The sequence below is a fragment of the Echinops telfairi genome, unplaced genomic scaffold, assembly GCF_000313985.2.
Source record: "Echinops telfairi isolate 266 unplaced genomic scaffold, ASM31398v2 ScPeMD7_24;HRSCAF=84, whole genome shotgun sequence".
NCBI lineage: Eukaryota > Metazoa > Chordata > Mammalia > Afrosoricida > Tenrecidae > Echinops > Echinops telfairi.
Genome location: NW_022103921.1, coordinates 7,599,689 through 7,618,419, shown reverse-complemented (window position 1 = coordinate 7,618,419; position 18,731 = coordinate 7,599,689). Strand labels below are relative to the sequence as shown.

The following is an 18,731-nucleotide window of genomic DNA, read 5'->3' as shown; positions in this document are numbered from 1 at the left end:
CTTACAGAAACAGCAAGTGGAGCATGATTTCCTGAGGATATGGGAATACAGGGGGAGGGGGGCTGATAGCAATGATGACTGTATGACTCCTCGAGAGGAGTGAATAACAAAATTGTAGGTGAAAAAATATATATAGAGAATCGAATATTAAAAATATATAACAAGGGTTTCTGGGGGGAAGGGGAAAGGGGAGCTGACATCAAAGAGTTCAAGAAGAAAGAAAATGTTTTTAAACTATTTGTAGTCACCATTGTACAATTGTGCCTGAACTATTTGAATTATGGAATGTTATATCTGTAAGAGCTCCCAATAAAATGATGGATTAAAAATTTTCTTTTTAAGTAATTACAACACTAATCTTAAAAGGGAAATCTGAAGTTGTTCATTCTTGCTCTATTAATTAAACAATTCTTATAAGCAAATCCTCTTTGGAGTTCACTTTTTTTTAATGGAAGCATAACATATTACTTTTGTAGCTATTTATAGCTTTATATGCTTTGTTAGAGTTATACTCCTCCATTATAATAGCATTACACATGATAAATCTGATAGCCTTCCAGCATAACAGAATGACCATAAGGTGTGTGATAGGTAACTGATTTTTTAATTTGTGCTCCTGTAGCACAAATTGTATGACATAAACCGCACAACTGAGTCAATATTTATTAACCACTTTTCCTTTTGAATTTTATTTTAAGTAATAGACTCCATGTGCAGCCTCTCTAACATAGAATTGTGGTTTTGGAATGGGAAATTTTATGTTCACTTGATATGAAAACATAGAAATTGATTACTTTGTTTTTTCTTACCAATAAAACCTGGGCAAAAGTGCCAGGAACAAAAGAACTAGAGAAGAGAGTTATAGTATATGTGTTGAAAGGAGATTTTATTTTTTTAATTACAGATTGATAAGCCCACAGCTTCTGTCTTGCCATGGAAAATACCAAGTTCCTGGAGGTTACTGTTTGGCAGTGGTCTTCCTCCTGCACTTTTCTAATCTGGTTCCAGTTTTACACCCCATGTGTCTATATAATTCATCACCAATACAACTGGTAAACATTCTAGACAAAATGTACTATCTGAAAATATCTGAAGAAATAAGTATCTTTCATAGATAATTCCAAAGAAGAAATTATAAACAAAAGGCCATTTTGCCATACTTCTCATTATCTATAACAAATGTAAGTTTTGTACAATAAGTACTTAAAACGATTTTGTCTGAAATGTGTTTGTTTTGCTTTTTAACTCAGATTCTGCATTTTCTGTGACTGCTGTAACAAATTTAATGGCTTAAAACAAATACAACTCTGTATTATACTTCTGAAATCAGCCTGACTGGTTTAAAGTCAAGGTGTTAGGGAGGGATGGTTTCTTCAGAAGTTCTAGGGAAGAATCCAATTCCTCGCTTATTGTCAGCTGTGGTATTTCTTGGCTGCCTGTTTTCTATATTAAATGAAGATACTTAAAAGCTTTTCATTGAAATGCATTCCCTAAGTATTTCTCATTCCTGTGTACTAATATTTTTTTTTGACTCAGCTATTTAGGTTGTCTTTGTTGCTAATGAGTTTATACATTACCTTTACAAAGTGAAGGCATGAGGAAGTCCCCTTCATGGGACTGAATATGTTCATTTGTCCCATTACTCAGCACTTTTAAAACAAAGTGTTAACTCAATTTCCATGATGTTTTCCCCCTTGGTGTTCTAGTATTGATTTCTAACTTTATTTAGTCATATTCTTCATTGCTTGTTGTTTCTTTGTTTACTAAATCTTTATGATTTTCCTCTTTATTTTGATGGGGTTACTAATTTCCTTTGAAAGTATACTGTAATTGATTAAATTCTTTGTAATCTTAAAACCATCTGTTCTAAACCTACTTGACTTCTACATTTGAAAGTTCTGTAACGACATTATTCCCTCTATTTACTTTGTAATTTAAAAATTAAAGATTGACATCCCTGGTTCCCTATTTTCAGTCTTGGAGGTTTGTGTTGCTTTGGATAATTCTAAGTCTGGGCGGCCTTCTGGTGGTGGTGTCCTCTGTGTTACTGTCGGGTTATGACTACTGCGGTTAGGTCTCTGAAGAACTCCCCTAGCACAGGGGTTCTCAACCTTCCTCACGCCGCGACCCTTTCACAGTTCCTCACGTGGTGGTGACCCCCAAGCATAACATTATTTTCGTTGCTACTTCATCACTGCTTTTGCTACTGCTATAAATCGGGTGCCCGTGAAAGGGTCATTCGACGCCCAAAGGGGTTGCGACCCACAGGTTGAGAACCACTGCCTTAGGATATCTTGTAATTTCATTCTGGTTTTTATAAGTTGCTTTCATTTATGTTTACATAGAAATGTCCTAATTTCACTATCATATTTGTAGGGCAGTTTTACTAGGTATATGATTCTTAATGTTTTCTTTTTTTGAGCGTTTTATATAATCATTCTATTGCTTTCTTGCTTGAATGACTTCTGTTGAAAAATCTTATTGGTTCCTCTTTGTACATTTTTTTTTTGTTTTTCCCAAGCCACTCTCGGGATGCTCCCACTACCCTGGTCCTACATTTGGATTTCGAGTATTGATTATATGCCATGGTGATTTTATCTTGAGTCTATTCTGTTTGAGGTTTGCTTAGAAAAGTTTTCTTCCAACAGCTCTGCAAAAATTTTCTATGTGCTTTTTGTTATTTGTTCTGGAAATCTGATCACATGTAAGTTATTCTTACTGCTATCCCACAGAGTTTCTTAATGTTTTTTTTGGAGGGGATTGGGGTTTTTTTTCCACTCAAACCAAATTCATTTCATGAAGTCCATAGCAACCCTACAAGACGGTAGAATTGCCCCTGTCAGTTTCTGAGTCTTTAACTCTTAAGAGGGTAGAAAGCCCTGCCTTTCCTCCACAGCAAGCTGGTGGTTTTGAACTGCTGACTGTGCGATTAACAGCGTGATGTGTTACCAGCATTGCTCCACAAGCCGATTAGTATTGGGAGATTTGTCTTAAAGCTCACTAATGTGACCTGTTGATTCAATATTACCCCTTTTTCGATGTATTATCTATTTGTGAAATCTTAAGATTAAATCATCAAGATTTCTGCTTGATGAGTTTGTATGGTTTCTTTCTTTTTCATGTATTTTGTTCCCATAGTACTTTACTGAATTCTAGGGAGAGTGTGTGTGTGCACGCGTGTGCACACACAGGTCTTGGTTTTGTTGAGCTTTCTATCCACTGACGAAGTCTGTCTTGGGTTCTCAAAAGAGGCAAAACCAGTGATGTCGATATATGCTCATAGAGAAATTTATTTCAAGGAAATGGCTTCCACAGTTCTGAAAGTCCAAGTCCAGGTAGGTTTCAAGTCTTTGGGTTAGATGCTAGGCTTGAGGCTTCTACTGACTCGTTGCAAGTACTGATGACCCCAAGATTTATAGGAAGACCACAGGTTTGTGGCTGCAGAGGTTCATGAATCCAAGGCCAGCAGATCAGACTTGTGGTTACAGGTGCAAATGAATTCAAGGTTGTCCGGTAAAATGAAAGGTTGCTGTAAACGCTCAACAAAATTGCAGGCCACTGGATTAAGTTCAGAGAACTTGAGATTGGTGATCCAGATGGCAGCAAAGAGCAAGCAAGTTCTTCCATGGTGCTTATGCTTACTGGGAACAAACCACACCCCCTGAGGAAACTTCCTTACAATTGATTACAGGATCGTGATCTCCATAAGGATGTTACCTCCATGCACTACTGTATAACATTTGTGAAGAAGCAAACAAAAGGTGCAGCGGAGAGCTGTTGAAAAGCCAGTAACATTCACTATTGTGAAATCCTTTTTTTTTAAACAGCGCATGCACATAGAAATATAATGGGTCATGATTTTAGGAAAACGTCTTAACCATCGCTTTCTACATATACTTTGCCTTCATAAGACTTCCAGTTACACATTATCTTCTCCCGTCAGCAGGGAGGGCCAACACCCATCAGCACTCTGTATATTTACAGAATAACCAATACACCACCATTTTGCTAAAAAAAATTTTAAGTCTATTGTCCTGATTTCCCAAACTGGTTTATACAAATGGGTAGCAGCTGAATCAAGTACTGTCAATCAAAAAAGGCTCTGGATCTGCCCTGTCAATGACGTGAATAAACAATTCACAAAAGTCATGGGCAGCTGGGTACTGTCATCAGAGTCATGGGCACTTCACCCTGGACATGAAGGTTCATATCATTTTGAAATAAATGTCAGGCGTCATTGTGACTTCCTGGGTTAGGAGAACATTACGAAACAATAAGGGCAACTTCACAAAACAATCACAGATGGTTGGCAAAGAAAAGTTCATGCAAACGTAGATGTAAACATCTTTACATCTACAGCTGCTCCATTGCAAGGAATGTGGGCGTTTACTTATAAAATTCCAGTGGATAAGAGTTAATATCACGGATACTAATGTGTCGTTTCCATCTGGAAAATATTACTTTGTTTTTTTGTTGTTGTTAAGAAAGAGGCGGAAGGAAGAAAAGAAAGTAAAGACAAATTTATAGAGACCGAGGGGCAGGAGGGAGGAAAGAGGGGCTTAACAGTAATTTGCACTTTCCTTCTTACAAGTAATACAGTTAAGCAGGATGTACAGAAATATAAGTGATGGAGTAAAGATGAAAATCCCCCAAACATCACCAGTGACAAACTTTGAGAAACATTTAAAGTGCTTTCATGTACTTCAAGAAGAATAACTAATACGGATGCTACATCCTAAGCTGATGGTCTTCTTACTGATTGATTGCTTCCATAACCAAATTCCCTACGGAAGTGATTGCAGTAAGTCAGTCATAGTAAGTAATTACTAGGTTTTAACTGACAAATCACGGAGAACCCTGCTAACCCACAATCCATTCCTGATCAGTTTGGCATGTCTGCATATCTTCTTCAACCATAAACAACATCTAAATAAAAAGAACGGTAGTCATACTTGCATCTAACATGATACAAACTAACTCCTGTACAACTGACAGTGCACTATGTATTTACATCTGATATATACGTTAATAAAGATGTTTGATGCATACCTTAGAGGACAGTTCTCAATGTCATCAAGCTGATGGTGACTCAGAGTTACCTTATAAGACAGGGTAGATCTGCCCTTAAAAATTTCAGAGACTGACTCTTTACAGGGGTGAAAAAACCCACATCTTTCTCCTGGGGAGCAACTTCTGGTTTTGAACGGCTGACCTTGCAGTTATAGCCCAACACATAACCTTTTTTTTTGCCCCCCCACATAACCATTTTGCCTGTAGCTGGTACTTAGAACTGCCTTCTTCCACCACCCATTGCATATTCGTTTTAAGCTAGTGCCTAGTTGGTGTTTCTTCAGAGGTACAGGATTATCATTCATTTTATTTGGTCTTTGCCATCTTTATTTTAGAGAGTCTCCAGCAGATCTGGCTAACTCATCTTGCCAGAAGTCATCTCCATAATTTTGAATGGGTCTTGAGATGCTAATAATGGTCTTTAAAAAAGATTTTGCAGATTGTTTTTAAATTACAAAAGGTAATATTAGATAATCTGGTTATTCTCTCCACAACAAATTACACTAAGGAATGGGCATGTGTCATGTCACACAAACCGAAAACCTATATCTGCTTTCCTCACTGTGTAGAAATAACAAATTACAGGAGGAAGTGAGCCAGACAGGGTGTGACGTAGCAACGATGAAAAATACAAATTTCCTCTAGTTCCTAAATGCTTCCTACCTCTCCCCCCGCCCCCACTATCATGATCTGAATTCTTCCTTGCAAGTCTGGCTAGACCAGAGGATGTACACTGGTACAGATAGGAACTGGAAACACAGGGAATCCAGGGCGGATGAGCCCTACAGGACCAGTGGTGTGAGTGGCGATACTGGGAGGGTAGAGGGAGAATGGGTTGGAAAGGGAACCGATGACAAGGGTCTATATGTGACCTCCTCCCTGGGGGACGGACAACAGAAAAGTGGGTGAAAGGAGACGTCAGACAGGGCAAGATATGACAAAATAATTTATAAATTATCAAGGGCTCATGAAGGAGGGGGGAAAATGAGGACCTGATGCCGGGGGCTTTAGTGGAGAGCAAATGTTTTGAGAATGATGAGGGCAATGAATGTACAAATGTGCTTTACACAATTGATGTATGTATGGATTGTGATGAGTCTTATGAACCCCTAATAAAACGATTAAAAAAGAATCACAGTCTCAGAAAGCCACGAGGACAGTTCTACACTGGCTTACAGGGTCACTATGAATTGGAATCCACTCGATGGTAATCAGTATAAATAGACTGACAATTTCTGAAAGAACTTGTCTGAGCCACCTACATCTTTGATTGCAGGGACATGTTTACACTTGTTCAGTTTGGAATAAAGCTGTGCTTATATGAAAAAAAAATTGCCTCCAAATTTAAAGCTGGAAAATATATAGTAATTTAAGGATCCATTCAAAGACCATTTTTATTCAGTCTACATTGTACATAGACCAAACTGTAACATATAAGGGAGTACCTCCCCACACACAATGGATTTTTTTCCAAAGATATGTATTTATATATATTTTTGGGTTTTTTTAATAGTTTTTTAAGTGGCAAGAGAGACCAGTTCTTCAGTCTCTTATAGGTAGGACACAGCTCCGAGATGTCACTAGGCTGCATTCTGATGAAGATGTTGGATTTCACCCAAAGCTTCCCACAGGAGTAAGTTGACACAAAACCCAATCATCACAATACCTATGCAGCTACACAGTAATGGTGTTGAACTGACAGGTAACGAATGCCATTAACTGCAGGACTGAATTTAATGACTTCAAAAATAAATATAATTCTAAGCCAAATGCCTAATGTTTGGCTATCTCACACAAATTCTTTATAAATCATTTTATTGGGTACTTGTACAACTCATCACAATCCATCTATCGTGTCAAGCACTTTTGTACATTTGTTGCCCTCATCATTCTACTTGAGCCCTTGGTATCAGTTCATTTTTTCCTCTCCCCCCCCACTCCCCCCATGAACCCTTGATAATTTATAAATTATCTTGTCATATCTTACACCGTCCGACATCTCTCTTTACCCACTTCTCCGCTGTCCACCCCCCAGGGAGGAGGTTATATTTAGATCTTTGTAATCGGTTCCCCCTTCCCACCCCACCCTCCTGGTATCGCCTCGCTCACCACTGGTCCCGAGGGGTTCATCTGTCCTGGATTCCGTTTTACCAGTTCCGACCTGTGCCAGTGTACATCCTCCGGTCCAGACAGATTGGGATGAGTGGTGGGGAGGAAGCATTCAAGAACTAGAGAAAAATTGTGTTTCATCACTGCTACACTGCACTCTGACTGGCTCATCTCCTCCCCACGGCCCTTCTGCAAGGGGATGTCCAATTTCCCACAGATGGGCCCTAGGTCCCTGCGCTGCACTCGCCCTGATTCACAATGACATTTTTTTTTTTTTTTGTCTTTGATGCCCGATACTTGATCCCTTCGACGCCTCATGATCTCACAGGCTGTTGTGCTCTTCTATGTGAGCTTTGTTGTTTCTGTTAGATAGCCGCTTATTTATCTTAAAGCATATAGGACCCAATACTTTTGATAGCCAGGCACCAACAGCTTTCTTCACATTTGCTTATGCATCCGCTTTGTCTTCAGCGATCGTGTCGGGATAGGCTGGTGTACTTCTTACTCATATAAATTTTTGACCCAAGCAGATAACTGCCTAATTTTCCATTCCCATGTACCTTTGTTGAGCATTTGTTTTGGGGCAAGTTCTGCTCTAAGAGTTATACCTACTGTATATACTCGTGTATAAGCTGAGTTTTTCCAGCACATTTTTAATGCAGTTTTTTTTTTTTTGCAGTGCCTCCCACCCCTCTTTAATGGTTTTTGTGGTAAAATTAGGTACCTCAGCTGATATTTGGGTCGGCTTATACTTGAGTATATACGGTATTTATCTCCTTGATATCCAATGAAGTTAGGTTATCAGTGGAGAAAAGTAAACTGCCCAAACAGTAAATCAAGTCAGATTTCAATGACCGCATGTTTAGTATCCTTGCTAAGTTTAATAATAGAAATTACAATACCAAATACCATCTATATTCTTATTATGGCTATATGATTAAAATTCCAGAAGTAGTTTGGAATTCAATGTATAAGAATTTAAAACTAAACTGATTAAACTGCAACTTCTAACCACTAATAGTGTGTCATCAGTTTTAGATACTTGATTTCTTGATATGACATTTTTCCAGAAGTATGAACAACTCTTAAAAATATAGTTAGCTCTCGTTTTAATCAAGTTGGATCCATTAAGTCGTTTTCTCTAATTCTTGCCTGTGTAGGGTAACAAGTGTGAGACAAGACTTGTCTCTGCCACGGCAACCCTGGGTACGTCACTTTCCCAGAGCATTTCTCATCTGTGCCCAAAATTTGAAACGTTAGTCACACAAAGCAACTCCATGTTTTCGCTTGTTTCAATTTGCCATGTTTGGGATATTCTGAACCTTATCTTTCACTTACAATTGTAAACCTAAGGATACCCTTAGATCACAATATCTGGAACTAAATTCTAGTCTAGTGTAATCTTACTCCACCTTCATTCCTTACAGTGCCCCTCTCAGGTGAACTACTCAATTATTTATGCAGACAAAAAACTAGTGCAACAAAACCATAGAAATCTGTATTATATATAAAAATACAAAGCTTTAATTTCTTAACATAATATCTAGGTCTACACACTTCTGAAGGCAGTGTTTTCCTCTCTAAACCTTTAAAGAATCAGATATACCTTGATTCATATTAAGACAGCAGTTTTGGCATCCTCAAAGGATTTAAATTGTGTACCTTTTAAATTTTCTTTGAAGATTGGGAACAAAAAGAATGTGAAGTGTCAAGAATGGGGTTTAGAGTGCATGAGGTAGTTTCCCAATGGAATGTTTACAGGATAGCCCATCCTACCTACCCCCCCAGAATTAGCAGGTCAATTAGCATGGTGGAAAACTTCAGCGCTAATCTCAAAGCATTTTTCTCACCAATGCAATTTTCAAGTTTCTTAGACCTTTTTCATGAACTCCCATAATCATCCTGTGTCCTCAATGCAATCTATCAGAACCTGATGGGAGTGTCAGCTGAGTTCCACTCTGATTTGCATTTAACTGCCAGCGTATCCCCTTAAAAGTCAGTTTTGAATAATAAAAAATATCTAAATAAAACATTTTTTAAGTCAGTTTTGATTGGACTTGTATTTCAATTTTATTTTTGAAGGCAATCTGAAAAGTGTATTACAGAGAAAACTTGTTTGTAGCCATCCACTAATAATGCTATGTTTGGAATAAACCTATGCATATATGAACTGGAAACCTAGTAGCTATGCTTTTTTATTCAGCCTCATACTAATACATGATATTATTCAAATGAACACGGGTTATACAGGTATGAGGTAAGTAAAGTGATGTGTGATGAGGAGTTGTGGGTACCACTGTTGCTCAGTTTCCAGAAATACTTGCCATTTGGCAATACAACCACTGTGTTCCAAATCTTGAATTTCCATTATGAATTCCAAATTTCTGCAACATATATCCACTTTCAAAACATGCTAAAACACCCACACCAAAAAATGAAATTTTAGAATCAGATTTTTAAAACTACACACCACACACAGCCCATGTGTACACAAATAGAAAAGATGAGCAATGTAAAGATCTCAAATATTATCTGCATGCCTCATTTTTTTCCTTAGTATTATTATTCATGTCTGAAATTTTGTGTACCTACGCACACACAATGACAACAGGTAATTTTTAGAGCCAACTAATTGTCCTCTGACCAGCTTTCATGAGTTCTAAAGATTCAATAAAAAAGAACTGAGACATTTCTGTTTAGCATCAACTCCATGTGTACCAGAAGTATTGAAAAGTGTCACTTTCAATGGGCCCCAAGGATTGAATTCATAGGATTCAGCAACAGTGGCAAGTGCTTTTGCTCGATACTGGTGTCACTGTCCCAAGTTTAGCATTAGCAACACAAAACATTAATACTAGTGCACGATGATACAGCAGAGAAAAACCGAGTACTAATTAATGAGGTACACGAGAAATCCCAAGAGAATACTTGCAAGGTCGAAAAGCTGTTATGGGTGAGGGTAAAAAGTAATGAAGGCTGCTGTGGCCCTGCCTCATGGTGACCCTGTGTAGACTACAGAAATAAATCTCATATGTGTATAAGTAAGCACTTTATATAAAGCATAACTGTATATTAAGAAAACCACTCATCCCAGTTCAGATCAAGTCCTTAAGTCAAATATTAGCTATGATGTCCAATACCAGCCTATAAATTCCTCTTCAGACTTATGCAACACATGCAATAATGCAGGATGCAGGAAGATCACAGGCCAGTGAGTAGAAAGTTTTGTGAATCCAGTGGCACTGGAAGCATCTCAGTGCTGGTGTAGGTGTCCATGTGGCTCCTCCAGCTCCAGGGCTCTGGCTCAATCAGCATATCTCCATGTGACTTGTCAACAGGAATGTGTAGCAGTGTGTCTGGCCTCCAGTGAGCTATTTATCTCCATCACGCCTCCAAATGAGGTCTTCAAGCTGCAACCTGAATGACAGGCTAGACTCTACCCTTTCCTCAAGTTGACAGATTATGTAACTGCCACACCCACTTATGTCCAATTGGAGCTGAACTCCTTGGTTGTCAATGATTATCTTTGCAAAAGTACATCAACTAACTTATATGTGATCTCTGGACAGACTCAAATCCTTATCCTTTCAGTTAGCAGCCAAATTCTTAAACCATTTACACCACCCAGTGATGAGGGTAGAGAACAAAAGGATAAAATTCTAAGTAGGGAACTGATTTGCCACATTTGAAGGGGTCAAACACCATAAATTGTGATGACATGTTTTAAAAGATTGCAACATGGACAATATGTATGTACTTCTGGTTATGGGGTTTACATGGGAAATGTGGTCTGTGGAGAGTGGGCATAAAAAGGGCTTCATCTATACATTTTTGGAATTACATAATTTAAAAAATTTAACTTTCTCAACATAAGCTTGACCAAGGCCAAGAATTTCATAAGAAATACCAGCCATCTAGTCCCTCCCTGATGAACTGAAACCTTAGAATTTAACCACGTAAATACAATTTAAAAATAAAAATCATCAATGGAAGAAAAATAGGTGCCTTTTAAATATGGTTTTGATTAGGATACTTAAAGAAGTCTGAAGAAGCCAAATCAGTTCTAAAGGTAGATGCCAAATGATTTCCTGAGAAATGTTAGAAAACTTGCCCTTGTTTGAAGAAGCAACAGGAGAATTTAAGTGAAAGACGCGCTAATGCTTTCCCAGGCACATTTTTCTGCTAAAGCTTTGCCTGATTGTCCCCAAACACTCTCCTAATAAGATACTCTTATTCTTTGCCCTCTCCCCTCAGGAAGCCAACAAGTAAAAGGCCTTAAGGGTCCCAAGAAACGATAGCTATGACCTTTGCTCATGACTAGTCTTTTGCTTCGTCTTCAGGATCGTATTGGTAAAATCATGTTCATCTGTAGTTACAATTATTCCAAGAAATGCTTTGGCATCTCGATTCTGCTTATTTAGGTGCCCATTAGGCACAGAATTTTCACAACTCTTCATCAGATTGCGAAAGTGCGAAAGTACTGATTGGCTTGCGATGAGGACGAGGCATTCTACTCCCATCAAGGTTCAGTCGCAGAGCAGTGTTTCCTCTCACAGGACTGCTGCAGAACACACCGGGGGCAGTAAGACGGTGTTGCCTACTGTTTTTGTTGTCCACTCTTAACTCCAGAACTGCCAAGTTTGTCTCCTTACAAATCACGATGGATGATGTACCATTATGGGCTTCCTCTTCAACATGAGCTTCTCTCATAAAGTGAATTATGCACTTACACACTCATGGTTTCTTTAGGGGACAGCTATTCTCATGAAGTGTTCCCTTCGTATCACATTGAATTGCAAACATAGGCTTCACTCATCTTTCTAAAAGAAACTGCTTTATCCAATTATACAATTTCAAGATTTTTATTAAAGCATTTCTCCATTATAAAATGTACATTCCTAGTAGGAAACTGATTTGTTGAAACATAATAATAAATTCCCAGGTGATAAATTTTGATGAAGATCTCAAAATGAAAAGTGCATTTTCCATTTGGGGAGAAGAGATTCATGATCATATATATGATCATCAAACTTTAAAACAGAAAATCCAAACTTTAATAATTACATCAATTTGCTTGCACAAAACATCCAAATACTGTGAACAAAAAATTTCTTTGATTCAAGTTTTTAAAAAAGTGGAATATTTCCCCAGCTGTAACTCAAAGTAGCTTAATACAAACCATTATTTACTCATCTCCAGATCATATTTATTTCATTTTGGGTAAAATAGCATACAACAAAAAAATCAACTTTGCTTGCCCCCTATCTTTCCAATATATTAAAATTCTAAAGTATAATTCCTACAAACATTATAAATTCTTACCAGAAATGCTGAAAAAAATTTCAAGTCATTTTAGATGCAGCAAGTGTTAAAACTGAATCCTTTGAAACACATTCTGATTTTTTTCTTGCACCTACTTAAGAGTTAAAAACCTTTGTGTTCCAACAATCAAGATACTGAATTTCTTTTTTAAAGCCAGTAAAATGGTTATGAAATTATAATTTCTGTATATTACAGGATTTTTTAAAAACCATTTCATATCTGGCCATGGTATTTAAGAGTCCAGGAAATCTGTTACTCTGGCTGTAGATGAAAATGACCACAGCATGAGGAGAATATTTGTGACATTAGGTCACCGGATAAGTGAACTGTCACTGGGTTGTAAAGCTTCTCACATTATATGTTCTTCCATAGTTGAATACCACCACTGAAAGCAAGCAAAATGGACAGTTCCCTTACTAGTTTATTTCAAGAGGGGTGTTATACACACAAACTGAAACATGTAGGGCAAAATAAACGTGTCGAGGAGACATACCAAAATCAAGCTCACTGACATCAGGTCAAGGTCAGCTCAGACGGGGAAGAACTGCCAGTTTGAGTTTTCAAGACAAACATAAAAAACAAAACAAAGCAATTTTTGTTTTACAGGGGAGAGCGCAAACGCAGCCCCCACTACCACATATTATGAAGTCGAGTTTCCCACCTTTGGGGAAATCGCACACCCGCAGTGGAATGGATAAGCCTCGCCCTGGGAAAACCACCTTCGTGATCATGGTATCTCCCCTGCCAGGTAAGTATAAAAACAGAATTTTATTGAAATTTACATATTTCAAAATAGTTTAAAGTTATTTAGTTATACATTCATCACAATTTTCTAACATTTTCTACTTCTTATACTCATTGTTATTAGTTTCCCTTTTTATCCCCACCTCCAAGAAACTATGAATCGATCTACTATATAGATTTGCCTATCCTGAATTTCAAATAAAGAAAAACATTTAACAAAAACAAAAAAAAACCAATAGCAAAATAAAAGATTAAAAAAACTCAGTTGAAAAGTATATCTGAATTTCTGAGGAGTTTCCAAGAAACAATTTTTTTACATAAACTTACCATATATACTCAAGTATAAGCCAGCTCAAATATCAGCTGAGGCACCTAATTTTACCACAAAAACTGCATAAAAAAATGTACTGAAAGGGCAGGCCCCAATCCCAACTATGTGGACACACACCCCCTCAGAAGAATGCAATTCAGAGGACAGCCCTGGGGATACAGCTTGGGTAGAGTCATGGGATTACAGCACATGGGAGAAACAAAAAGCGATGGGGAGGGAGGAGAAGGCATCCTGGCCCACAAAGCCCCGAAGACAATGGTCCTGCTCAGAGCAAGCACAGGGAGGACTGTAGGGCAGGCCCCACCACAGGACACTGCGTCTCTCACTGAACCATGGTGCTGCAGGGGACAACACTGGAGACACAGTGTGTGAATAGTGCACGGTCTGGCCCCATCATTCTGGGGCGAGGCACTGACGGCATGCAGCAGAGCAGCAGGGGGAGAAAAGTGATGAAACCCCCGAGAAATACCAGAAATAGATTTTGGAGACAGTGTGGCGTCCCATCAGACTCCACTGGAAAACACTCTTAAAGGCCAACAAACAGCCTTTGAACTATTTAGAGGCTTTTCCAGTTTTTTCAGTAGCTTTTTGTTATTGTTATTTTGTTTTTGTTGTCGCTATTGTTTTGTTTTTTTATTTCCTTTGCCATTTTATTTGGCTTTGCCTGGCTTTTGCACATATCAATGTATCAGCATGTCTACCTAGGTAAGATAAGCGGGGTAAATAATTCAAAGATGAAAAGAATGGGACCAATGGTTCAGGAGGTGGGGGTGGGGTACGGGCGATGGGGAGGTGGGAGAAAGGAAGGAGGCAGGGGGAAACAACCCAGGGACAAGGGAACAACAAGTGAACTAAAACCAATGGAAGGAAGGTCACAGGATGCCTAGTGGGGCTTAATCAAGGGCAATGTAGCAGGGAGGAATTACTAAACCTGAATGAAGGCCAAACATGATGGTAGGGCAAGAGGAAAGTAAAAGGAATTAGAAGAACCAGGAGGCAAAGGACATTTATAGAGGCCTAGATAAAGGCATGCAAATATGTAAATATATATATAAAACAAGAGGGGAATCAACTATGTACTCATATCTATATGTTAAGAATTAAGGTTGCAGGTGGACACTGGGCCTCAACTCAAATACTCTCTCAACACAAGAACACTTTGTTCTAAAATTCCAGCATTCTGTGATGATCCTGACATGATCACTGAAGATAAAAACGGGTGCACAAGCAAATGTGGTGAAGAAAGTTGAGGGTGCCCGGCTATCAAAAGATATAGTGTCTGGGGCCCTAAAGGCTTGAAGAAAAACAAGTGACCATCTAGCTGAGAAGCAACAGAGCCCACATGGAAGAAGCACACCAGCCTGTGTGATGTGATCATGAGGTATCGACGGGATCAGGCATCCTGCATCTAAGACCCAGAACAAAATCATACCCAATGTGAATGGGTGTGTGTGTGGCATGAGTGGAGACCAAATGCCCATCTGTAGACAATTGGACATTCCCTTAGAGGGGTCACAGGGAAGGGATGAACCAATCACAGTGCAGTATAGAACTGACAAAAGACACAACTTTCCTCTACTATCATGACCTCTATTCTACCTTACAAATCGGATTAGACCAGAGCATGCACACTGCTACAGATAGAGCCTTCAATACAGGGAATCCAGGACAGATAAACCTCTCAGGACCAACAATGTGAGTAGATACCAGTAGGATTAGGGGATGGATTGGGGGGGGGGGGCAGGGGTTGTGTATCAAAAGGATAACCTATAACTAACCCCTCCAGGGGGACGAATAATGGAAAAGTGGGTGAGGGACAACAGAGGACACTTATTATTGTCTGTTTTATTAGTTTTGAAGTGATGGCTCACAGTGTCCTCACCCCCCACATTAATTATGCCATCATATTAAGATGTGTGCAATTTAGGTACATTTTCTTCACATAGTCATTGTAGTTCGCTCATTTCCCCCATCCTCCCCTGCCATGCTCAAGTCCAATTACTGCCTCTATATATTGGCCTATCTAGGATTTCTTACACAGAAAATCATACAAAACATAACACAATCATACAAATTCATACAAAGCAAAACCCCAAACCAGTAAGTACTAAACAAAACCTAAGAAAACCTCAAAGAAAGCCGAGAATATTAAAAACTTAGGCAACTTTCAAATGGTATAGAAAGATCAAACGATAGGATATTAACATTTTAACCTAACTGTATTTCCCAGTTGGCTTTATAGTGGCCTTTAATAGCAGGGCTATTCATATCCATTGATTATGAGTAGAGGGGATTCAACAAAGACTAAGCCCATGTGGGGATCCTCTGAATAGATTTTGGAGTACCACTGCCATTCATAGCCTTCTGTAAACTGGGTGTTCACAATTTAAGGTGATACCATTCCCTCTTGGTTATTTACAATCCTTGGATCACACAGGCTGATGTACTTCTTCCCTGTAGACTGTTGATACCTCACTTACATGGCTGCTTGTTGAAGACAAGTCTTTAAGATCCCTGAAGCTAGTCTGATAGCCAGGAAACATCTGGTTTCACCACCACTCTGCTGTGGCACTCATCTTTTTAGTGATCTCTTTATGGGGGTGAGCATCAAGCAGGGCCATGTATTAAGAACTAATTGCTTATAGATTAGGTCTAGTATTAGCTGTGAGTCCCAAATCCATTCCTTTATCTATGAGGAGGTACCCCCCTTAAATACAGTTAAGCTATATATTTAAATTTTTTTACACGACAACCCTTACCACCTTCAAAGTACTCTTCATTACTTAATACATTTGTTAAATCTGAGACTCCATTCTTGGAAACATTTTTCAAAACCAGCTGACAGCAACCCCCTCATTTTTTTCATCTCTTTTACATAGTCAAATTACTATCTTTTCATTTTTCTCTTCATTTGTGGTACCCTGGGGCTTAAGTAATTCGATTGATAGTGTCATTAACCAATGGTACAGAATTTAAAACATCATTGAGAAATTATACCAGTATAGGCCATGTTCAGAATGCAATATATGAATTGTTGACATATAAAATAGGAGTTGGCAATAGGGCAAAACTTTCAGTTTCATTCACAATGGCAGAATCATGCTTACCAGTTTTATGTCACAAGAAAGGAGGACTTATCAAATAGTAAATATATGATAGTCTGGGCTACCACTCATTGGGAACCCTGAAAGCAAAGGATTCAAACCACAGTCCAACCTCCGCTTCCATAACCTTGGGATGTCATTATCTCACACTAGGCATTTCACCATTAAGTCCAAGGAAGTATATCCGTTTCATTAATTTGCTATAGAGTCTGAGGTAAGCCCAGTTTAGTGCCGTTTTCACATGAAATCTCCCTTGAGTGGTCTATGAAGGATGTTGTGTAGCCCAAAAAGACAGAGTCTAAAGTCCCCAAATATATAGCACCTCCGGTCACCAAGGACTGGATACAGACTAGGTCAAAAGTGTCCCAATTAGGAATATAAAGCCAGGCATACTCTCCATGTAGGTTCTATGTTATTTTTTTTCCCTCCTTATGGAAGGTTTTTTTCTCCTGGTTTACCCACTAACAGTGATGTAACTGACTTCTCCAAAATGCACATACCTGTCCCTCCCCCCTGGATTTCCAGTAAGGTTTGCTATCACTCATGTCTGATGATTTGGGGCGACCTTAGCACAATATTGTATGGCAGCACCTGAATGATTTTCTCCCTGTGCCCCCATCTTGAGACACTCACCGCAGCTGAGGTCTCACCAGTTTTTAAAGGTGACGACTCTCCCACATGGCTTGGGAGACAGAATAAATTACAAGAACGGAGAGAAGTCTGCCTTTATCTTAGTGACAAGGAGCTCATACAGCATTAATCCTTTCATGGTTGAATAACTCCAGCCCGCTTCCAGGTCCCCTAGGTGTTGGTTTCATTGCTTTCTAGAGATGCACAGTATTCCACATAACGTATACACTTGTTTTCTTAGCCATTCTTTGACTAATGGGCATTTGGGCTGTTCCCAGCATGTCCTATTTCTTTGGTGTATACACCCAGAAGAGATATTTGCTGGGTCTTGGTATTTATATTCCCTTGTTTTAGGTAGCAACAGATCTTGTGCTTCCACACTTGTAGATGGGCTATCAGTTTTGAATTGCATCTCCTGGTGGCTAGTGATTATGAGCATCTCCTAACGTATTTTATCACCTGGCCTTTGTGAACTGTTTATTCATGTCCTTTGCCCACCTTGTAGTTGGATTACATTTTCCTTATTGGCGTGGTGCAGTACTCAGTTTCTTGTCTGTTGTGTCACCGCTGAAGATTATTTCCCAATTAACTCAAGGGCTGTCATTTTAGTCTTCTGATGCATGTGCTTTTTTAAAAGGCCCCATTTACTGTCTTCCACTGTGTCTGCTTCACAGTATTTGGTAGTATGTGTAGGCCCTGCAACGGGCCCTTTAGGTTGTCTCACTTTTCCCACTGATCATTATAGCTCTGGGTGTCCACTTAGGCTTTGAAACCATCTTAAATGCCTTTCTGTGCATGAGGCACAGTGTACTGGTTAATTCTTCTGCAGATGGAGAACCAATTTTCCTAGCACCATTTGTTGACGAGTGGAGACTGTAACTCTGGGAGTAGAAAGTCCAGTCTCTCTCTCTGGAGCAGGTGGTTTTGACCTGACTTTGCAGTTAACAGCCCAAAGCATAACTATGCCACCAGGATCCCTGACAAAAGTGGGAATTGCCAGCAGCCAGAGCATTAACACTTTATGTCAGCTAACAAGAGACATGATACAGTAGGCATATAAAGTGATTAAGACCACCAGGGAGGTATGCACTCAGACCAGCGAACCATTTGAGATCAAAAGGGCAATATTAACAGCAGGCAAGGTTAGGCGAGGAGGAATGAAAATGAAAAACATGGCTGAAGATGAGTGATGTTGTTGAGGGAAACACAACCAGTGACATGAAGCACAATGTGTAGTAACTTAATGGAAAAATTGACTTACCTTGTAAGCCTTCATTTCATTCACAAAAAGTAAAAATACCAACAAGGTTCAAAACTTTAAGAAAGTGACCGAACTTTTTATATTTTTCTGTAAAGGGAAGTCAGGATGGATAGGTTTATGAAGACAGCAACTGGATTAATAATTACCTGCGGACGGGAAT

At 38.9% G+C, this 18,731-nt stretch overlaps 1 protein-coding gene and 1 pseudogene across 1 annotated transcript in view; one reads left to right on the top strand and one right to left on the bottom strand.

The window, feature by feature from the left end:
* The window catches only part of PSMG2 (proteasome assembly chaperone 2), a 29,564-nt gene extending 27,596 nt beyond the window's left edge, over positions 1 to 1,968 (top strand). Inside the window, exon 7 of the mRNA XM_004714072.4 lies at positions 905 to 1,968. Within this exon, the coding sequence (XP_004714129.1) occupies positions 905 to 997 (93 nt within the window). The 3' untranslated portion in view covers positions 998 to 1,968. The remainder of the gene's footprint in view (positions 1 to 904) is intronic.
* Positions 1,969 to 13,104: 11,136 nt separating this feature from the next.
* LOC115869362 lies at positions 13,105 to 13,257 on the bottom strand (annotated as a pseudogene).
* Positions 13,258 to 18,731: the final 5,474 nt, after the last annotated feature.